General features: G+C 49.4%; 1 protein-coding gene across 4 annotated transcripts in view; it reads right to left on the bottom strand.

Annotated features, from left to right (window-relative positions):
• Positions 1–23,459, bottom strand: part of PKNOX2 (PBX/knotted 1 homeobox 2) — a 306,559-nt gene that overhangs the window by 45,326 nt on the left and 237,774 nt on the right. For all 4 annotated transcript variants that reach the window (XM_047751952.1, XM_047751951.1, XM_047751954.1 and 1 more), the window contains 2 exons: positions 18,793–18,932; positions 411–582 (listed from right to left, as the gene is read on the bottom strand). In XM_047751952.1, the coding sequence (XP_047607908.1) occupies positions 411–582; positions 18,793–18,932 (312 nt within the window). The remainder of the gene's footprint in view (positions 1–410; positions 583–18,792; positions 18,933–23,459) is intronic.

The raw sequence follows: 23,459 nt of genomic DNA, 5'->3' as shown, positions 1-23,459 counted from the left end.
GCCAATGATGTGCTTGAATATGCCTGTCGTCCTCCTCCTCCACACCCTAGCACAGAGGCCACCAGCTCCTCTCTGGGCAGCCTAAGACAGAGTTTCCAGTGTGCCAAGACTCTAGTCTTCAGAACAGCTACCCCCAGAATGCAGGATGCTATGACCCTCCTTTGTTCCCGTCTGCACTGCAAGGGTGGGGCAGTAGATGCTGGTGCCGCAGGGGCAGAGTAGGAGAGAGCCTTGGTGGCAGCACTGAGCATGCAATGCTTGGTTTAAGGGACTTAGAAACAGTCCTCGGCTGCCGGAAGGGGGCATGCAAATTTCCTTGTTGAATGAATAAAAGGATTGTTTCTAGGGCATTTGGAGGGGATCAGAGGGTAGGAAGACCCTAGCAAGGGTGGGGGTCAGTGGGTCTTTACCAGATTGTCCAGTTCTGGGTCATCGCTGAAGAAGGGTTTGTGCTCCTGCTCCTGCTGGTGGACAAAATTCTCGATGTCCACATCAAAGCTGGCGGAGGTGATGCACTCAGAGCCCTGGGTGGCCTGTTCACATTTCTCAAACAGCAGCGTCAGGAGCGGGAAAAGAGGGTGCCTGCGGGGACATCAAGAGCTCACACATGCGCACTCAGAGACCTGCCGCCTTCGGGGCTCAGGAGCCGCCGGGTCCCATCCCACATTCCCGCCGCTTCTTCTCCCACTCCCTGAGAAAGCACCCCATCCCCACAGTCAGCCTAGGTGACAGCATTTCATGCCCTGGCACAGAGAATTCTGGGGCCTCGGCGGCTTCTGTTCCTCCCCACTGGGAGCCTAACTTTGCTCTTTGTCCAGATAAACTGCAGGGCTATTTGGTGAGGGATGTTGGGTATCACGCAAAGAATTAGGTGTCCACTTCTGGCTCAAGGTCAGTCTGGGAAGGAAACATGGGAAGTGTCCAGAAAAGTCCTAGACATGAACATTTGTGACTGGGCACAGACCCTCTCTTGGTTGCGTGGAGCCAGCTGAGGGCAGCACCCGTGTGTTTGCATATATATGCAAGGGGAGGGGCTGTGTGAACCTGAGTGCTGGGCACATCTGGTGGGCAGGTATTTCCACCTGCCCTGCATCTTTTGGCTACACAGTTTATGTCAGACACCCCAGTTACACGGGTAACACCTCCCTATCATCACGCACTTAGCACAACTGTAATTTAAATAACTATTCGCATCATTATGTGTCCACTATTTTCCTCCAAGGCTGTCCCTGTCTAATGATCATTGTACCTTTAGGGTCAAAAGATACAATGATGTTCATGACCTGGCACTTCATAAATATTCGGTGACTGACAATGAACTAGTGAATGAAGCATATGTGAGTGTGAGGTGTGAGGGTGTGAGTGTGGGTCTGTGATGATGCAAGTAAGCTGAAGTGCTTACCTGGCTGCTCTACGGTCTTGGCTTCGACATCACCATCTCTGGGAAGCGTCCCTGACTGCCCCTTCCCCCAAGCAATGCTGAAATGTCCCTGATTTGACTGCTTTACCATCTGCCTTCCTCACTAGACTGTGAGCTACCCAAGGGTGGGAAGCAAGCTCCCCCTAGTCCTCACTGCCTGTCCAGAGTCTAGCAGGGGCAGTGAAACCCAATACATATTTATTGAATATATACATGTGTGTGTGTTATGTGTATGCACCTATCTGCTCATGTAAGTGCATCGAATCCCCACCTCTCCATGGCATGAGTGAAAAGCTATGTCTACTCCTCCAGCACATGCACATGTATTTACATGGGTATTGACACTGGACTCTGGAGCCCTTCTTTCCCACTGCAATTTCCCCAAAACATTAGCATGTCCCTCTCTGCTTGCTCACCTCAGTCCCCTGGGACCGCGACACCTAGCTCCTTTCTTTTTGATTAAGTTCGCTTGCTGGGAGAGAAGAAAGTATGTGTGTTGGGCCTGGCCCACAGGCTTCTGCCAATGGCAATGTTCTAGCCAGCATTGCCCAACAGAACTTTGCTGCCATGGTGGAAATATTCTACAATCTCTGCTGTCCAATATGGTAGCCACTAACCACATGAGGCCAAAGGACATTTAAAATATGACTGTTGTGGAGTTCCTGCTGTGGCAAAACAGGTTTGGTAGGCTCTTGGGAGTGCTGGGACTCAGGTTCGATCCCTGACCCCGGCATAGCGGGTTAAGGATCCTCAGCTGTGGCTTAGGTCACAACTACCGCTCAGATCTGATCCTTGGCCTGGGAACTCCATATGCCAAGGGGTGGCCAAAAAAAAAAAAAAAGAAAAGAAAAGAAAAAAAATATGGCTGTTGTGTCTGGGACAGTGAATTTTTAATTTTGTCTAACTGTAACAAATTTTAATTTAAATAGCAACATGTAGCTAGTGGCTACTGAATTGGAAAGTAGAGTAAGTCTTGAAAACAGATCATGCTTCTTCCCTCCAGTAGATTGTGACTAAACGTGGCAAGGAGGACTGAACATCCTCCCATGTTTGTAGGCAGATGGGGAACCCCTACCAGCCTGTCCCATCCTCAGATTCTAGTAATGCTTGGCAAACAGGCAGAATGTGCTTAGCTGGCTCTGTCCACACTCAAACCCATACCTACTGGGATCTACTCAGGCTCAGAGGCAGTGGGGCAGGAGGGGGGTTAAATGCCTGCTTCAGGTGAGCTGCTTGGCTTGGAAGAGCAGCCCCTGGACCCTGTCTTCCCAACTCTTGTTTGGGGAGCTGATGCATAAACAGCTGGGCCCTAAGGCTGCCGGCTGGGTTAGAGAATGGAGGAAAAAAAGGGTCAATATCCGAGGATAGGCCCCCTACTGCCCCAAATTGCTAGAAAATCTATCCAGTCCCCACAGGAAGCTGGTGGGAAAACAATGGGTTCCCTTAGCCATCCACCGAAGACAAAGAGAAAACCAGGTGAAGGGGTTAAACTCCAGTCTAAGTCTTCATTTGCAGCCACTAATACCGCAGCATATTATAGTCTAATCTAACCTGATCCCAGTTTAATGCAAGATTCTCCTGGCCCTGAGTGGAATACCAAAGAAAGCCTCCGTAGCTGTGATTTAAGCAGAGCCCTGCAGTGGTTTAGCTGAGGGACATGAAAGGCAAATTCCAGACGGTGTTATGAATTATTGCGCCTTATGAACCTTCCTACTCTCAACAGATGCCTGCTGCCATTTAAACAGCCACTAGATCAATTAGGAATGAAAGGCACAAATCGACTCTGTACAAGGGCACTAAATTACCAGGAACTAATAATCCGCAGCATCGTGCCAGGTGGTGGGGGTGCAGCCCCCCTCCCCATCCCCACGGCCGCTGGTCACTGCGCGTTCCTTTCTCACGGGTTGGAGGGAGGCTGGGCTGTACAAAGCTGTTGAACGGAGAAAGGATGCTGTGGGGTGTGTGTGTGTGTGTGTGTGTGTGTTTGCACATGTGCACACATGTGTACCTGGGTTGAATGGAGGCTGTCAATGGGAGTGAGGGTGAATGTTGTGTAAGTAGGCTGTCCTAGGTGTTTTTATTCAGTGTGCACTCACGGTGTTGTGTCTCTTCAGCACGTATGGGTTGTACATATGGAACTGGGGTGCAGAGTTTGTATGCTGTGAATACAGTGCACATAAGCCCTGTATTGCATGTAGGGTGTGTGCATGTGCTATGTGTTGTCTGTATGCAAGGATTGTACATTGCATATACACAGTATGAGTGGCATATGGGATGGCAGAGGAGGGAGCCGCTGGTGATAGCGTCTCCCAGCTACTAGTTCTGGAGGTGGGGTGGGGAGAGGAGGGTGGTTCCCTCTGCCACTATCCTTGTCCATTCTGGGAGAAAAGTGGTCAGGGAGGGCCACTCTGAGGAGGTGCCATTTGAGTAAAGCCTTGAATGATGAGGAGGCAGTCATGCAAAGATCTAAGGGGCATTCCAAACAGGAGAGAAAGCAAAGCATATGAGATAAAAATGAGTTTGAATTTTTCTGGAACAAAATCCAGATGCATGTGGCTGAAGCAAGGTGGGCAGGGGGAGAAAGTAGGGAGATGAAGTTGAAGAGATGAGCAGTAATCAGATCCTAGATCTCACACAGAGCAGAGCTTTTAGGGATTGGGGTAGGATGGAGGCATTGTCATCACCACTGGGGGACAGCGTGCATCTTCTATACATCTCTACCATCCGTCTGTTTTATAAACCTCTCACTGTGTCAGATCTCCCTGGAGTGTATATGTGTATGTGTATGTGAGGGGTGGGTGGGGAGGCATATCTGGGGGTGTTTTCTACGGCTTCTGCAATCTCTCAGAAGAAGAAAACGTGCTTTCCATCCTCCCCCCCCCCAGGTCAAGCAAGGACCCTTGGAGCACAGAGTAGCACCTCTCTTCAGCTGCTCCCTGCTGCACTCTCGGATCCCCAACCCCCCCTTCTTATACCTGCTCTCCCTAGACTCTTGCCTCTGGTTCCACCCACCTGAACCCTGGATCCCTGAGTCCAGGAGCCCAGATGACATCTGTGCTTACCCACAACTTTTCACACAAACTCTAGCCAGGGTCATCGGGGCTGCCTGTGGCCCCCTGCTCTATCCATTTGGGTCTCTCCACCAACCCAGATGGCTACCTGCTTTCTGCTACCTCGAGTGTGGGAAACACCGAGATGCTCTATACCACCCCTGAGAAACAGGCTCCATTCCCCAAGGGTTCAGCTGGGTTCTGTGGCTGTAGTTACACCATGGATTTCCGTAAGGCTGTTCCCAGTCCAGCTTCCAGCCCCTTCCCCAGTTGCCCATCCCACACCTGCCTAAGCGTTGACTTATGTTTCTAAGCTACCCTCCAACATCCCCCCATAAGGCTGGGGAGGAGGCTGGAAGCCACCCACAAGGAGTCCTTTTCCAGCAGTGCTGGGGTAGGGAGGGGAGGGGTGGGGTGGAAGCAGGGACCATGAGAGCCGGGCGCCTTAGCCACATGGGACATGAATGGCCTTGTCTGAGCCAGGTGTGGGATGGAAAGAAAGATTTCAGGAGTTCCTATTCCCACTGTCCAGACCTCTCCCTGTGGATCGGTACCCTTCAGAGGCTGCAAGCAGAAATGTGGGAACTCAGACCCCAGGGCCCAAACGGTGATGAACAAGATATGAAAGATGGCCATTAGACTTTCTTTCCAAAGGGCCGAGGACATTTGACCTCCAGAAGAGCTCACCTTCTCCCTCCCTGATCTCTCTCCACTCCTCTCCCCGTGTCGCCTCCCCCTGGCCGCCCCCACCACCCCAATCTCTCTTAAGCCGTTCAAAATTTGGAGGAAATAAATCTCACTGCACTAATTCAGGGAGAGCTTGAGCCTCGTCAGTGCAGAACAAATAAAAGGAGTGAACCGGCATGACATTTTACTGCAGAAGAGAGGTCGTTTCCAGCCACTAATAAAAAGGATTTGACACAGACTAATAAAGAGAAATGAATTTCTCTAATGGCCTAATTTAGCACATTCAGCACTGTGCCTCTGCCTGGTGCCGGGAGGGCGGGCCACCCTGAGCGCGGACAGAGCCGGGAGCCGGGGACAAGAGATGATCTCAAATACCATTTTATTATTTCTTTTTTCTTTTCTGAGTCCCCACCCCCACCTTCATCACCTCTCCCCAGGAGCATCTGAACCCAAATCATGCTCAAGATACGCAGTTCTTGTTAACGATCCAAAGATATAAAGAACCCCTCTCCATAGAATTGCAGTCTTGTGCTAGCTTAAGAAGGTGATTAAACCGGATGTGTTGATTTCTACAGGGGTTTAAGCCATCGTTTGGTTTAATTACTTCTGACATTTCTGCCTTCATGTTTTCTTACATCACCCAAATTTGCTGGCCTAAAATGTCCAGTTTGGGGCAGGAATGTGTGGGGCTAACCCAGGAGCACCCCACACATCCTGGCCCTACATGAGGCAGGATTTGGGCTGAAGCCCTTTGCAGAATTGAAAGTCACCTTCTCTCCAGCTGCAGAGAGGGGGAGACCCATTGCCAAAGCCCCAGTTTTTTTTTCCAGGGCTCTACCCCCACCTCTCCTACTTCACATTTCTGGTGAGGCTTTGAAAGCCTCCTGGGGCAGGCGAGCTTCAACACCTTGCATTTTATTCCTCCTTATCTCAAGACAGATTTTCTTTTTTTCTTTTTATGGCTGCATCTGCAGCATATGGAAGTTCCCAGGCTAAGGGTTGAATCAGAACCACACCTGTGACCTATACCGCAGCTTGTGGCAACACAGGATCCTTAACCCACTGAGTGAGGCCAGGGATTGAACCCGCATCCTCACGAACACTATGTCAGGTGCTTGACCCACTGAGCCACAGTGGGAACTCCAAAACAGATTTTTAATGTGCACTGGCCCAATAGTTTTTCCCTAACACTTTCAAAGACCTCCTGGGATAAAGACCACAACCTCCTTGGTAATTTTTACTCTCATTTCTAACTTAATGTTCCCCTATAAGGCCAAAGCTCATTTCTTTTTGTCAAAAGGACGCAAGAAAAGACAAGCAGACTTTTTTTCTGCTTCCCTTCCTCCCTTGTTGGACAACCTGGGTTTAAAAAAAAATTTTAACTTTTTTTTTTCTGCTCGGAAGACCATATACAGAGAAGCAGAGATAGGAAAAAGAAAGAAAGCAAAAATAAGGAGCTTCAGAGAGACCAAGATGCGAAGAACACAAGAACAGAGCACAGATAGGTGAAGAGAAACAGAACACCACTGACTGGTGGGGGGGTCGATGTCACACACAGGAGGGGACATTCATTTTGAGTTCCCTTTCTGGGCGATAAACCTTGTGATTCACAGTCATGCCACTCCGTCACTTCTGAGCCTCTCAGCCACCCCTCCCCTTGTGACCTTGGCCAGAACTGTAGACCTCAATTATGGGTCTAGCCAAGTGTGTGGCAGCCTGTTTGGCTGTCCACTGCCTCTCCCTGTGACTGACCTTGGAGCCCCTAGGCCTGTCCTGCAGCTCCCCTCACAGCTGAGACTCACCCAGCTGTGGGGAGGTGGGCAGAGGAGGCCCAGTGTCTGCACTCACCCTCCTGGGCCTTTTCTACTGGGGACGGTGGTCGGGTGTCAGAGCCTCTAGGCCCTTCCCAGCTGGGATGAGAACAGATGATTCAGAGGAGGGACTGTATAGTAAGAGAAAATTTTCTGGGTGGAGATTTTCAGTGATAAGGCAGAGGGACCAGAGCCCAGTCAGCGTCAGACCTCTGCAGGGGACATTAGTCACTGATCAGTGAGGGGGTGCAGTGCGGCAAGCAGTGACCAGGCTGTCTCTCCAGCAACCTAGTCTCCACTGACACACTCAGAGGAGCTCAAGTTGTCAAAGGTCCACCACCCTGGAAACTCTACCCAACGGCTGGCATTGTAACCCTTTATTTCTAGGGCCCCAGGTCAGAGGCCACTGGGATCACAGAATCAGAGACATACCCTGGAGCCCCTTTGCAGGATGGCTTCTGCCCCCTTTCCTGGGCATCTCTTCATGGCCAGAAGGCCCGTTAAAGGCGGTCATTCTGAGAACTCTGGGGAAAACTCCCGGATACTGATGAAATAGTCAACATCATCAGATAAATGCCCAAAGCAATCACAGTATGGCCTCAGCTCTCTTTCAATCTTTCTCCTAGGAAGATTTCGTGGAGAATGTGGCGGTGGGACAGAGAGCAGGTGGCCCCTGGCCTCTTGGATCTCCACTACCCCTCACTAGCTCAGCTTCTTGTGCTTCTGCTGCTCCTTCCACCGGAAATGCCTGTTCCTGTGTCTCTACCTGCCCCTTCTAGTAACCTTCAGAATCAAGCTCAAAATACCATCCCTTCTGCCGAGGCCCCCTGACTGGTCTCTCCAGCAGGAGAGAGCATGGCCTCCTCTGGGCCACCCCAGGAAACGCATGGGGGTTTCTGCCTCGGCCTCATTTACAGTTTGGGGTGAGAAGCATGGTAGTCTGAAACAAGCATAGACTTTGGAGACAAAGAATTAATCGTGTGACTCTGGGTCATGTTACCAAATTTCTGAGCCTCAGTTTCCTCCTTTATAACACAGGATAACACCACCTACCACAGAGGTTATTGTAAGGATTAGACGAAGGAATTAATATACAGAGAATTAATGAAGGATTAAATACAGAGTGTTTGACATTTGGTAAATTGTTGGTGAATGCTTGTTCCGTTTCCCTGGAATGGTGTGGGGCACTGTTTTTAAACTGAGAGATACATCAACACCATCCGCGCCGATAAATGTATAATCCCATCTCCACAGATTCATACAGCAGGGGAAATAAACCCTCAGGCCAATTCAGAGGTGCAGAAAGAGGAGGAGGGGAGAAGCAAGATACAACTTATCAGAACTCAGAACCTCTTTTCTCAAACCAAAACAGTGCTGCCAAGAAGACCTTATTTTTATTCCCTTAGGACAACTAGGAAGTGGTTTGTGCACAGATCAGCTTTCTCATGACAGGGAGCACATCTGGTCCATGAACTGGTTTTATCTCTTTGAATTCCCAAGGATCAAACACAGTGCCTGGCACACAGCGGAAGCTCAACAAACATTGGGTGAGTCAATGAATGGGGACAAGTGAATGACTGGAGTGAGCACCGACTGATAGCGAGGGGAGGTTCCGAGGCATAAGCCTCAAGTTCTTTCAGGCTCAGAATCCTCTTTCCTGCGGTCCCCAGATCAGCTGCAGCAATCTGGCAGCTTCTAACCACAGTTGCTACAAGAGGACCTCCTCTGGGCTCTGCTGGGGTGTGTGTGGAGTGGGGGCTGGCAGGGTCTTCCAGGGAGAAGGGTGAGTGTGAAGGAAGCTCTGCTGGTCCCGATCCTCTCCTCCCCTCGAAGGCACCAGATGGAGAGAGCGGAGTGGGGTGGGGGGGACCAAGCCCGCAGCTCCCGGTTGGATGTATTTTTACTTCAGGTGTGACGTTGGAGCCATGCGGGTGTATTTTTAGTCCTGCCCAGTGGGCGGTGTGTTCGCCTGGGTTGCCTTGGAGAGGACGACTTCTTGTTGCTAAATTAGAACTGCATCTGCCAGGCTTACTGGCTCCAGCCAGCTCTCCCTGCCCAGGTGGGCGGCCGGGTCCATCCCTGGCAAGTGTGGGCCCACCCAGGGCAGGCCATGGTCTGCTCTGTCCCCATCCCTTCACACACACACACACACACACACACACACACACACACACACACACACTCCTCCCTCCTGGCACATTAAAAAAAAAAAAAGAAATCTCATCAAATTGGTCGTTAAGGCTAGTTGACAAGGTCAAGGATACAAAGAACATAAAGCCTGGTAGGATCTCATGTCCAGCCCCTTCATTTCTCCCCTCAGTTTTATTGAGAAATAACTGACATGCATCACTGTATAAGTGTAAGGCATCGAGCATGGTTTGATTTACATCTATTGTGAAATGATGACCACAATAGCTTCAGCCAACATCCCTCTTCCCATAGAGATAAAATAAAATGCAAAAAAGGAAAGCTATTTCTCCTTGTGGTAAGAACTCTGCGTATTTACTCCTTAATGTTCCCATATACATAATACAGCAGTGTTAGTCATCATGTTGTACATGACGTCCCCAGCACTTACTTCTTTTGTAACTGGATATTTGGACCTTATGACTACCCTCCCCCATGACTCCCTCCCTCTACCCTTCACCTCTGATAACCACAAATATGATCACTTTTTCTTAAGATTTTTTAAGATCCACATATAAGTGAGATCATACAGAATTTGCCTTCTTCTGTGATGTGTTTTAGTTAGCATAATGCCTTTAAGGTCCCTCCATGTTGTCATAAATGGCAGGATTTCCTTGTTTTTTAATGTCTGAGTGATACTCCATTGTGTGTGTGTGTGTGTGTGTGTGTGTGTGTGTGTGTCTACCCCACAACATCTTTATGCAGTCATCCACCAATGAACACTTTTTCTGTGCCTTGGCTATTATAAATAATGATGCTATGAACATCAGGGTGCAAATATCTTTTTGAATTAGTGTTTTCATTTCCTTTGGATTCCAAAAGTGGGACTGCTGGATCATATGGTAGTTCTATCTTTAATTTTTTTGGAGGATCCTCATACTGTTCTCCATAGTGGCTGCACCAGTTTACAATCCCAGCAACAGTGCACAAGGGTTGCTAGTCTCCACATCTTTACTATCACTTATTATCTCTTGTCTTTTTCATGATCCGCCCCTTCATTTAAGGGGAGGTAACTCAGGAAGAGAAAAATAGAAGGGTCTTTCCTGCAGATAGCCAGCTAGTGAGAGGCAGTCAAAGTTTTTATCCAAGTCACCAGAAATTCAGCCAGTACCCAGTGAAAAGAGCTTTGGGGGAAGGGATGATGTGGGAAGGGGAGCACTACCCACTTTGCCTTGGTCACTGGCAGTGACATACCCACACACATTTAGTAGCATTTTGTAAGTTACAAAGTGCTTTTTCATGTGTTTATTGTGTTTAAACACCCAAGATTGTGCATGCGTGCGTGTGTGTGTGTGTTTGTGTGTGTGTGTACGTGTGTGTCTTTCTAGGGCTACACCAGCAGCATATGTAAATTCCCAGGCTAAGGGTGGAATTGGAGCTACAGCTGCCAGCCTACACTATAGCCACAGCAACTCATGATCTGAGCCAAGTTTGTGACCTACACCACAGCTCATGGCAATGCTGGATCCCTGACCCATTGAGCAAGGCCAGGGATCGAACACACATCCTCTTGGATCTTAGTTGGGTTTATTACCTCTGAGTCACAACGGGAACTCCAAAATAACCAAGATTTTTTTTGTATTTAAACATGCCAAGGCCACACCTGTGACATGCAGGAGTTCCCAGACCAGGGATTAAACCTGTACCACAGCAGTGACCCACACCACAGCAGTGACAATGCTAGATCCTTAACCCCTAGATCACCAGGGAACTTCCTAAACACCCAAGATTTTTATTATTCCTATTTTACTAATAAGCAAACCGAGGTGCCATGTGGTTAAATAATTACATCAGGCTAATAAGTGATTGGGTTGAGATTTAAATCTGGGTATCCAAGCTCCAAATTTCATGCTCTTCCCCCTCTCATGTACTATTTTTGAACCATTGTTAAAATCACTTCATCTTCCTCCCCCTTTTTTCTCTACTGTCTTTGAGTCATATGTGTCCTGGAGTCACAGCACTGAGCTGCCAGGTTTCCCCTTGGAGCATTTTAGGATCCTTGCAGCACAAGAGAGTCTTTACTTTTTCAATGAGTTTCCAAAAGAACCTTCTCTCACAATAATACTTCTGGTGTTGGAGAAGGCTTTGAAGTTTTCTTTTATCTTTCATTTCCTCACTTGATGCGGACCCAGTGGGGTAGGAAAGTTTATCTAAAGAGGTTAAATGAGCTGCTTGATGGTAGAAGCAGAACTCAGGAGGAAGTCTTCGTCTTATGTTCTTTCCACTTGACCACAAAATGGACCAATGCTTTGGAAAATCAGAGAGTAGGGCTCAGTTAAAAAGGGGGCTAGACTGGGAGTTCTCATTGTGGCGCAGTGGAAACAAATCTGACTAGTAACCATGAATTTGTGGGTTCAATCCCTGGTCTTGCTCGGTGGGTTAAGGATTCAGCGTTGCCGTGAGCTGTGGTGTAGGTTGCAGATGCGGCTCGGATCCTGTGTTGCTGTGGCTGTGGCGTAGGTCATTAGCTATAGCTCCCAATCGACCCCTAGCCTGGGAACCTCCATATGCTGCAGCTGCAGCCCTCAAACGACAAAACAAAGGGGGGGGGGGGCGTTGACTGGCTTAGTCTAGCCCTGGCGAGAAGCCATCGGCCATATGAGCCTTCAAAGCCCCAGCTTGCCAACTCCTCCCAGCTCACCCCACCCTACTCATACTAGAGGGAGGCCATTGGGCTGGTAGTCTTTCCTCTAGTAAGAGGACAGATCTAGTCTAGTATTAGTCACGGTAACTGCTCACAAACGTGGCCACTATTCACTTGTCTGTGACAAGCACTGTCAGCTGTTCGCATTGGTTGATTTCTTTAATCCCAACATAACCTTGTGAGCATAAAAGTCATTGGATTCTGGGCTCCTGGATCTCTTATCAGTGTACCTGGTCTTGGCGGGGTACCTGGATTCCCAGCTCTGTCTAGGCCGGGTGGCTAGCTGCAGAAGCAGCAGGACCTGCTGCCTCTGAACACACCTGCTCCCTGGGCCCGGCAGCTGCAGCCTCTGTGCCTGCCAGCAGCCTGGGCGGAGGCTGGGCTTGGGGTGGGGGCCTTCAGGATGCCCGCAGGAAGGGCGGGGAACAGGCTCTGCCTGGTGCCGAGGGAGACCTGAGCACGGGTTTACTTTCAGATTACAGCTCCAGCAGGATGGCTCCCCTGACTCGAGTCAACAGCTGAGATGTTTTCTCTGATGCCAGTGAATCCAACTGCTTCCAAAAGCAAGGAGTGTCTGCTTGAGCCTTGGCTCACAAAGCCGAGCCCAGAATGTAGCCTGGAACATCTGCTCCCAGTGCCTCGTCCAGAAGCATCTGGTCCTGACCCTTCCGCTTGGAATGGCTCAACTTCTCCCACACCATCCTCAGGCCACCTCACCCGGCACGTTCCAGGAATGACCAAGCACTCTGCCAGGGGAGACACAGGGTTAAGCCTCGGGGTCAACTCCCTGGAGACTGCACACCCTTTGGTCACAAGGTGGAAGAGTTCCCTCAAAGACACTTCATTAGGAAGTGCCAGTTCCCAGGGTCCTGGCCATACAGCTGCTAAAGAGGACAGTCACACAGAGGCCAGCCCCTCTGCCCAGCCCCAAACCCAGGGGGCTCCTCCACCCCATCCCCCAGCTCTACCCCAGGAAAGACTGCTTTGCTATCATTTCTCTTGGGCTTCAACTCCCTTGGGAAGAGCAGTGCAACTCTCCCACATGGTGCTGTGGGCCAGAAGCCTTGTAGCCAATTCCACAAATACTTCCATGAGCCCATACTATGTGCCAAGTTTATATTATAGCTACTTCCTAGGCCTATCTTTCTCCCACTCCCTGGACTGATTCTTTTTAATTCAGAACCCCTCTTGGAACTTGACACAGTGCTTACACATAGAAGAGCTCAATAAATGAACTGAATTGCAGCGCAAAGAACCCTCAACTAGGAACACTTTCCAGTCATGTCTCTTGCTCTGTCACCTCTCAGCATTTACTTTCCAGCCCCACCAAGCCCTATGTCCATTTTCCCAAACATCTAATAGCAGCTAAGCCTGCAGAGTACTCTCCACATGCCAGATTTTTTATATAGTGCTTTGTGGTATTATCTCATTTAATCCTCATGACAAATCTGATAAAAAAAAAAAAAAAACAGCATTATTTTTGGAGTTCCCATTGTGGCACAGCGGAAATGAATCTGACTAGGAACCATGAGGTTGTGGGTTCAATCCCTGGCCTTGCTCAGTGGGTTAAGGATCCAGCGTTGCTGTGGCTGTGGTGTAGGCCGGTGGCTACAGCTCCAATTAGACCCCTAGCCTGGGAACCTCCATATGCCTCAGGTGCGGCCCTAAAAAGCAAAAAAGCAAAAAAAAAAAAAAACAAAAAAACAAAAAACAAAAGAAGTAGCATTATTTTTAGTTCTATTTTATAAATGAGGAAACTGAGGCCCAGAAAGGTTTAGTGTCCAGTGCTAGAGCCAGAATGTAAACCCAGGCAATCTAGGTTCACAGGCCATGTCCCCAAGCCTGAATTTCACCTCTGGGAATGCTCTAGACGCTTCATATGCTGAACAGGCCAAGAGGACACCTGCTAACCCCTGCTGTTTAAAACACCTCCACCCACCTCAGCTCACACAGCAAACACTGATCTGTGTTGGGTATTATCATATACCATCTCTTTTTAGTTTAGCTATGACTATTTCCTTTTTTATAGTTGGGAAAACAGGCTCAGAGAGATTAACTTGCCCAAGGTGACCAAGCTAAGTAGCACCATGTCTATTTCTAGAACCCATTCTATTGCCCACACAGCTGTTCTACAGTCTCTGTGCCTCTAGTTAGAGGTCTATTAGGACCAAGCCTGAACTTCAGTGACCTTTAGAAGGATGGTTTCAAGAGAGCCATCTGAACACTGCCTGCTGCCCTGTTCTGATTTTCCCTAAACAAGTGTGGATTGTAGAAGGATCCAGTCTGCATGTGACAGGGACAAACGTATTATCCACAGAGCTTTAGAAACGCGGGCTGCTTTAAACTAGAAGTGAGCTGTCTCAGGCTACGTCCCACATGCACAGAAGCTCTGAGCGTGGTCTACAGAGATGAGACTGACGGAAAGAACTACAAATGCTACATGGAAAGGCCGAGACTCTGACAGCCTGGAAACTACAGAGGAGTCAGAAGCCTGGTTTGATGCAGGGTTTCTGGAGCTGCCAGCAAGGAGCCCATTAATGGTTCAACCAGGAAAGCCTTGGAATCTACTTGAAGAAGGTGAAGTTGGGGCTTTGCTTGAGCAGATGGTAAGAGTTGGACAAAACTAGGTAGAATCCAGGAAGAAGAAAATTCATTACCTTGGGGTTCAGGTAAAAAACTACAACTTCAAACACTTATAAAGTGCTTATTCCGGGCCAGGCACTGTTCTAGGCATTAATTCATCAAGACAGAATATTTCAAATTTAGAACCCAGGAGTCAGCCAGACAGCCACAGGACCAAGGAGTGCAGGACGGTGGCTCATGCCTTGAGTTAAACCATTTGGTAGAGTTGATTATAACGGTGCTGTTAGGACAAACCTGCCTGAGGTTTGTACTTGAGGCTGGCAAGAGCCAATTGTATGCACCTCCTCCCAGTTCTGTTCAGCATCATCACAGTGGTAGCTTGAATCAGGCCATGGTGGGTGCCATTACACCATGAAATCGGCAGATGCTACAGTGAGGGCCAGTGTGCCAGCACACCTGCCTAGGACTAGGGTATATGTACGGGTCCTGCCTCGTCTATTTAAGGAATCCATTCAATAAGTCTTGATTTAGCACATATTCATCCAAACAAGGTGTTGTGTGAGGTGCTGCGGATAAATCCATGAAAGCGCATAGATCCTGCCCTCATGGAGGCAACGATCTGGTGGGAGAAACGGGACAAATATTAACAGCATTCACTCAAATGTGAATAATGCCACAAAGGAGAAATCCAGGGTCTGCAGCCACCTCCCCCTTTCCATCTGATTTGAAGCTCGGTGCCCTAGCATTTTTCATGAAGAAGCAAAGCACGACTGCCCCCACTCTTCTCTCACTGCTCTTGCCTCCAGCCCAGCACTTTCTGTCACTAAGAGGTAACTTCTGCAGCACCAGGCAGGCCATTTCCTGGGTTCTCAGACAGGTTTTCAGCCTAAGGGGCGGGAACCAAGCCTTAGCAGTGCAGTCTCAGCAAAGCCAACCTCCTCCCCCACAGCACCTGGCCAGGCCTAGCTCCTGCCACTCTTCTGCTCCCCAGGACATCATGGTTTCCATGGGAACCCACTCACTTCAAAGGGGAATGAAGGAGAGTGGAGGGGAGGAGGGAGAGGGAAAGCTGGATTAACCTCACTCTCTTGCTGCTGGCAACCTCACCCCCAAGTTCCAGGCAGCACCTAACACAGTCCAGCCTAGCATCGTGGAGGGGTGGGGAGGTGTGGTCCAAGCTAAATTTCAACTTCTTGGGAGAAAGCCCCAGAGGTGAGGTGGGCCTGGGAAAGGAGAGATCTGAGCTGGGTCCAAAACTGAGGTCCCCACTCCACGGGGGTCTCCCCTCCGCAGACCCCTCTCAGCATTGCTCCTGGGCCACAAACACAATTACCTGCGATGTGCACCCAATCATGGGATCTGCTCAGATTAGACGGCAATCATTAATCTGAGCGGAAGCTCCCGGTTGCCTTGCTGATTAGCCCAGATGATGCTCTGGTATGATCCAATTAAAGACAGACCCTGCCTCCCCTCTTCCCCACCACACACACACACACACACACACACAGTTTCCACATCAGAAAGAACCAATACATTTCATTAACACATCCTCATATACAAATAAAACCTCAGGGGCACTGGCAGGCTCCCTCCCTCTTGTCACACTGTCCTTGCATGCCTACAGCTCAGCTAGGGAGGGCCCCCTCCTCCATTATTCGGTAGTTCTGGGAGGGGCCATGCGGGGGCTCCCAAAAGTCAGTGCTGGGCACTAATCTCCGTGGAAAGGGTCTGGTTACATTTATTGACATGAAATGCCGACTCCCTGATGTGCTTTGGAGCAGCCAGGCTGCCCCAGGCAGGCAAATCTAATTAGAATTACCCGACCCTACAGGAGGCGGGGCTCCTTCCCTCCCCTGGCAGGGGCTGCAGAGGGTGAGGGTGGAGGGCGGCTGGCACTAATGGGAGAGGTGTGGCCTCATGAGGACGCCCTGGGGCCCCCCCGCGGCAGGAAGGGCTTTGGAGGAAGGAACCAAGCAAGGGTCAGCTTGGTTGTCCTGAGATGCTGGGTGACCACATTTGGTGGCCTCCGGCCGGGGATTTCTTCTTCATGGTCAGACAGCTGCAGGAATAATTTGTGCAAAGGCCATGGGCTGTGAGGTGACCAGCCCCATGGGAGAGGGTAAAACTCAGGTGTGAAGGTGAGACAAGCTGGTTGAAGGGAGATTTGGGCCTCCATGCTCAGGTAACATCATGATGGCAGCTTCCTTGGGGAGGTGACCCCCTCCTGGCTGGGCCTGGCATCCAGGGAAGAACTGTGGAGCACATGGATCCCATTGGTGGGAACCAGGGAACTGCCTGCTTTGTGCCAGACACGGTGCCAGGTGCTACACAGGCTATCTCCCAATTCTTGCCAGACTGCTGACTGGTTCTATCATGATACCAACCCGACAGAGACATGAGTATGAGAAGGAGGTGGGACTCAAGTCTAGGTTTCACCACTAATTTGGGGTTCTTTCTAGACTAAGAGCTGTGCTCTCTACAGGCCCCTGCCCCTTGGGGTCTGGGAAGGTGTCAGAGTCACCTGGGATCTTGTCGAAGCACAGATCAGAAATCCAGCCTGAGGTTCTGCATCTCCAGTCAGCTCCCAGGTGATGTGAGGCTGCTTGTCCATGGACCACACTTTGAACAGCAAGGATCGAAATGGGTGTGATGACTGTACGCCCAAGTCATCAGACTACCGGACAGTTTTCCGAGGCCATGTCACTCTCCTCTTCCTTTTTATGTTCCCACAAGGCACAAGCCCACCACACAGGTGAGGTGACCAGTGGCTGCGCAGCCTCATCTTCCAGCTGCTCTGGTCACCGACCCTCAGGGAGCACCCCAGGCTCTACTCTGCCTGGAAGTGCCTGCCCTCCCCCCATTTCTCCTCTGGCTGAACTCTCTTACTCAGCCTTTTAAGATCAAACTTGAATATTGCCTCCTCTGTGAAGCCCTCTCTGTCAAAGCTCTGACACTTGGTCTTAGTTTCTTGTTTATGTATCTGTTTCTGGAGATGCTACCTTTGTAATTTTTCCTCTTACCCTGAAGCCCAGCACAGTAATAACAAGGGTTCAGTGAAAGCATGAAGGAAGTAGGGAAGGGAGGACAGGAGTGCCCGGGGCCAGGCTGGGGGCGGGGAGCTAGTTTCCTCCTTAGGGCCTGCCAACAGATTCTGTGACCACATCCCAGTGCTCTTCAGGGCCAGAGCTCTATCCGCAGGAGCTGGGCCGGGCCTGGGCGCTGGGTGGCATGCGGCCCTGGCACTGTGTTTTATCCTCCACCAGGTGAGGGACCCCAGGTCAGGATCTGTGGATCAGGGCCCACTGCTCTGGACTCCCAATTGTTGGTATTAAGAGGCATTCAGCTCATTTGAGTAACTAAAAATAATGCCAGCGATAACAATAACAACGGCAGTAATTACCGCCATTACCATAAAGCCACTGTCACTGGGGGGAGGGAGGAAGGCATCCATCCTCCTATTCACCTTGGTGGGCCATTCCAAGTGCAAGTGGCACCAGTGCCTGCTGCCCTGTGCGCTCAGCCAGGGGTCAGCCCCACTGCTGACACCTGTGAACATACACGTCCACACGAGTGAAAGTGAGCAAGGGCCTGATCTCAATGCTGAGGCTGACGTGGGCATCTTTTCCTAGTGGTGTGGGTCCCCCACCAAAAAATGATGATCGAAATCCCTACAGTGGCCTCATCCAGCTCTGCCCTCAGAGGACTGTGTCTTTTCCACAGCCTCCAAGGCCCCTGAGCCCCTCCCACCCTCTGCAACATTCAGGGCCTGGCCCTGGGTGCCTGGAGCTGATACTGAGCTAAACAGGAAGAGCCTCTTGCTCTTAGCAAACTGCCCATCTCGGGGCACCAGAACCCACAGTCACGTACAACCCCCATTGCCCCAAAACCGAAGACGGCCATGAATCAATGTATGGCCCAAGCACCAGCTGCATTAGATTCACCTGGAATGCTTTTTAAAAATTCATATTCCTCTTCCTTACAACTTGACCTACTGATTCAGCATTTCTGAGCACGGAGTCCAGATATATGTGTTCTAACAAGCACTCCCAGTGATTTTCAGACATGCTCAAGTTTGCTCACAACCAAGTTCTAGGTGGTGCAATCAGAGGCCCAGTGCCCTGGGGGCGAGGAGGGTGGGGCAGGGACAATGCCGAGGCAGCTGCCTGCTTGCTGAGGGGAGGGTCTGCTGCTTGTTAGGAGGGCCCATCTCCACAGCTGGGATGAGGAAGGGGTCCTCCTGGAAGACATTTCCCTCACTGGACAATCCCAAGAAGCTGAAGCCAACCCACCAGGGCTGGCTGAGCGCTCTCGGGAGCGCTGCCACCCACTGGTCTGCATTCATATCTCTCAGGTCTGAGCTGGCCCTGAGGCTGGGTGGGGGCTTCTGCGAACAGCTGAAGTGTCTCCTACCTGTACACAGCTCGCTTGTCGGCCTCCAGCTGGGCCTGGGGGTCAATGGGAGCGCTGGGCACAGGCGTGCTGGCAGCAGCTGAGGGTGCAGAGATGTGGACAGCCTGGGCCTTGGAGGGGGCCTGAGCAGTTGCGGTCATCTGCAGAGGAAGAGAGAGGAAGCAGTGGGTGAGTATGGCCAGGACCGCTGGCTCCCCAGCTGGAACTGTGAGGAAGAGGATGTGTATGAGAGGATCATGAATGTGTAATGAGCGTCCATTTGTATATGTGCTACAGTGGGAAGAAAGCAGACATTTCTTTGAAAAAGAAAGTTCTGGAGAACAACTTAGGACCATCCAAAACCAGGTAGTGCTGAAGTGAGCTCAATTTAAAAGTGGCAGTTCTTAATGCTAATTAAGGTGGTGACCTCTGCTCAGAAGAAGAAAAAAACCCAGAGTGACGAACACTTTAAATGATGCTTATGTGTCACATGGGCTGTACTGGGCAGTGTTACGTTTGATTTGATGACTTTGAAGAGCAGGGAAAGAAAACAGCCGAGTCAGTTCTCAATGGGGCAGAGGTTTATTTCACTGAACGCAAGCCAGAGGTAACTGTTTCAATGGTTTTGATTGATAACTGAATGTTCTCCAAATTTGGTTTACATGGGCACTTGAAGATAAGCAGGTTTGGGTTGAAAATGAACAGATTTCTGCTCTTAACCATAACAAATATTTAGGGTGGTAGTTTTCTTCCTATGTTACATGTTTTTGAAGGTCCCCTAGGGCCCCAAGTTTGCGCCAAACAGAGCACCTTTTAAAAAAAAATATTATATACTGGACTTTCCAATAGTATGAGATTTCATTTAAAGAAATGGTTAAATGGGCAAATGTTTTGGTAACCATCATTATGGAATTTAACACTTTTCTATTTTATTTTCCGTAGTTAAATGGATCCCTGAAATGTCACGTGTGGCAATATGCCTCAACTCTTCCCCTCCTCCAACTGTCCACAGCGCCTGATGGCCTTCACCCCTGTGCCCTTGGACTTGCCGTCTTCGTCTGCCTCCCGAGCTAATGCCTTGTTTGCACCTTCAGCCACAGCACCCAGCTGACACAGTGGATGATTAGTATTTGTGGAGAAAATGAATGAGTGAATGTACCTTGAAAGAATCGGATATTTTACAGCTGGAAAGGTCATCATATGATCTAGGTCCCTGCTTTCTGGAAGAAAGAGTACTGTATTTCCATGAACATGAGCAGATTATTGATTGTGCCCAATGGCCCCAAAACACTTGCTGTCCCATTTTCTTCCTGAGGTCTCTGTTCAGATGCCACATTTTCAGAGTAAAATACAGCCACCTCTGCCCCTTGCTATCCCCTTATTCTACCTTATTTCCTAGCCCTTATTCTGACCATATTCTATATACCTACTTGCTAAGTTATGTTTTCTCCCATCTCCAGCTCAAATTTAAACTCAAAAAAAAAAAAAATGCTGGTTACATTTGTGTTCCTAGGGCTAGAGTAGCCTGGCACAGGACAATACTCAACAAACATTTGTTAAATCAATGAATTAATGAGACTATAAAGGAGATATATCTGCTTTACTGTACTGTGTCCCCATCATTTTTTTGTTAGGAAGAAATATCCTTGTCACTGTTGGCTGAGCTGGGGAAACTTTCCCAAACTCAGTGCCTCAGAGGCTAGACAGAGCATCATGGGACCCCGAAGCCAGCAAGGTACCATGCTTGCCTCCTACTGTCCCCTCTAACAGCGTTTGGACTTTGAGCATATCCCTCAACTTTCCAAAGCTCCTACTTGCTTATCAGTAAGCAGACTGTTGTCCTTTTAGGATTCATGAGTATTAAAAAGGTGTTATAAAGGAAAAAAGTAGAAAATTTTCTGTTCTAATTTTCAAAGTACAGAAAGAGGTAGAATTGGAAAAACCAAATACTTCTATTGTTCACATTGACTTGGGCCAGTTTCTTTCACTCACTAATGCAACCAATTATTTTTCCCAATACTTCTTGAGTCCCTGCCACGAACTGGGCACTGGGGTGACAAGGATGGATCCTGCTACAGTGGAGCTCACTTCTGGATTTAATATGATTACTGAACTGGCAGAGCAGGGAAATGTGGTCAGTAAGGATGGTGGAAATGACCTCAACAAGGTCCTCTCATTATATCCCTTGTGGAAAATATGGAGAGATGTGCGCTGATGGACAATTGTGTGGATCAGGATGCCTCCCCCCAGGATGACAATTAAAGGATAGACATCAGAGGAAGGAGAGCTTCAAGGAGATGCCACATGCTTTCTCCTCAGCTCTCTTCTTCAATATTTTTATCAGTGGCTTATAGGAGGTCTGAAGAAATGCTCAACAAATTTATGGGTGGGAGGAAACTGAGATCCAAAAGATCTTTACAGGAGTTCCCATCGTGGTGCAGCGGAAACGAATCCGACTAGGAACCATGAAGTTGCGGGTTCAATCCCTGGTCTTGCTCGGTGGGTTAAGGATCCGGCATTGCCGTAAGCTGTGGTGTAGGTCGCAGATGTGGCTCAGATCCTGACTTGCTGTGGCTCTGGTGTAGGCTGGCAGCAACAGCTCCGATTTGATCCCTAGCCTGGGAACCTCCATATGCCGCGGGTGTGGCCCTAAAAAAAAAAAAAAAAAAAAAAAAAAAAAAAAAAAAAAGAAGGAAAAAACAAACAAACGAAAACAAAAGATCTTTACAGATTCTGGCAGCATGCTAAATCTAATAAAATAATTGCACCTAATAAGTTGGAATTTAACACTTCTAACACTTTGCCCCCCTGTCCCCAAATTGATAACACAAGTGTAGAACAGGGGAGATGTGGTTTAGCAGCAGTGTTCTAGTTGACAGCAGGCTCAATACATCCAAAGTGCAATGTGTCTGTCAAACAAACAAACAAAAAACCTAAACAGATGCTCTGTGAGGACATATTAGCAGAGGCATAGCTCATGCAAAACTTCTAGTCTACCTACTAAGCTGAAACAGGTACAGGAAATTACACTCAGAGGCGAGCTGACCAGGTTGCTGAAGGGATTCTGAGTACTATTTGCAGGAACTGGGAATATTAAGAAAGATTTGGGGTGGGGGAGGAAATGGACATAAGAGCCCCCTTTGAATATCTGAATGAGGAATTTGTATCAGTTCTCTTCTATGTGACCCAGAGGGTCAAACCACAACAGGTGAATTAAGTCTGTATAACACAAAGGCAGATTTGGCCTCAACCCAAATAAGTTTCCAAGCCTCTGAGCTCTAGAGGTTAGACCGGGCTGCCTCCCGGAAGTGGTGAATTTTCAGCAGTGCCAAGGCCAAGCAGAGGCTCCTGTGGAGGTGGTGGAAGCTCTAGCTGGGTGGATTGGCTTAGGTGACTTCCAGTGTCTTCCACCAGTGACAGCTCAGAGGCCGAGAGGGTGCTTTCATGATCTACCCACTGCATCGGGTTGGCGTGGGGCTCAGGTTAGATGATGCCTAGTGTGTAAAAGTGCTTTGGAAACTCTATAAAGTTCTTCTCAGATGGAAGGGTGGTGGTGTTATCAAACATGAGATTTCCAGAAATTGCATCTTCTATAGGGCAATGCACAGCTAAGTGCGTGGCTTGTTTAAGGGTAAAGTATAAAGGAGGCTGGTATGCTCTGCTCTGCTCTACTCTGCGCATGAAGGGGCTTTTCCTCGTGTCCTTGAAGGAATCCACCAGGGGCTTCTATGAGGATAAGCTTCTAGGAGAGAGGGGGCTGAGTGGAGGGGCTCCTATTCCTCTCATGTCCCTCTATCTAAGCAGGACTTTGGGGAAAGGTGGGGTGGAAAGCCCTGCTGGGTTCTAGAGAAAAGCATCAGTCAGAAGCAGTCACTTGCCAGCATCCCAAGAGGTCCCAGGTGAGAGGTGGTTTCTGGGGCTCAGAGCAGGGGATGGGGGAGAAGAGAGCAGAGAGGGTCTGAGGAGGACGATGATTCAAATTTATTTAGCTCTTGGGGGCCAATTCAGCAAACTCTGCATTTCCTCCAGGTTTGGAGAATGAGTGCTTATCTCCAAATAGATTTCTTTTTCTAGCGAGAGCCATCCATTTCTCAAGAACTGGAGCTCAAAGAAAGAGGCTTGCAGCTGTCCCAGGGCTGGGGGCGGTGGGGGGTGGGGGTGGGTGTGTGTGTGGTGAGGTTTTGGGGGGTAGGTTCTGGGTAGCACACCTGAAGAGCAGAAGCCAGGGAGAGGCTGGATGGACAGAGGGCAGAGATCCTTTGTTCTAGCCTACGAAAGCCAACTGATACATCTTCAGGAGTTTTGCAAGTTGGTTGAAACTGGCCATGGTGGAAGCAATCATACCACGGGAATTGGCAAATGCTACAGATCAAGGCCTTTCCCAACCCTCACCCAGGGAGCTGGTTGTTAAATTATTTATCAGCACACCACTAATGTCAGGGTTTCCTTCCACGTAACTCTCTCCCATTCTCTTCGATCTGGCATGTGAAGAGACTACACTGCACAAGGCCACTTGGCATGTCCCCAAACCAGCCACTCCAGGACTTTAGCCTTCCTCCAAAGAGAGCCCTGGACAGGCTGCGAGGATTAAGAGAACAGGATGACAACGGATGCGTGGGGAAGGGTGGTGGCATCCCCGGGGGTGGGGGTGGGGGCTGCCTGCCTGGAGCTATGGTGCTGTGTCCAGA

The sequence above is a fragment of the Phacochoerus africanus genome, chromosome 11 (genome assembly GCF_016906955.1).
Source record: "Phacochoerus africanus isolate WHEZ1 chromosome 11, ROS_Pafr_v1, whole genome shotgun sequence".
Lineage (NCBI taxonomy): Eukaryota > Metazoa > Chordata > Mammalia > Artiodactyla > Suidae > Phacochoerus > Phacochoerus africanus.
Note: the sequence above shows the minus strand (reverse complement) of the source record. Positions and strands in the feature narration are given on the sequence as shown.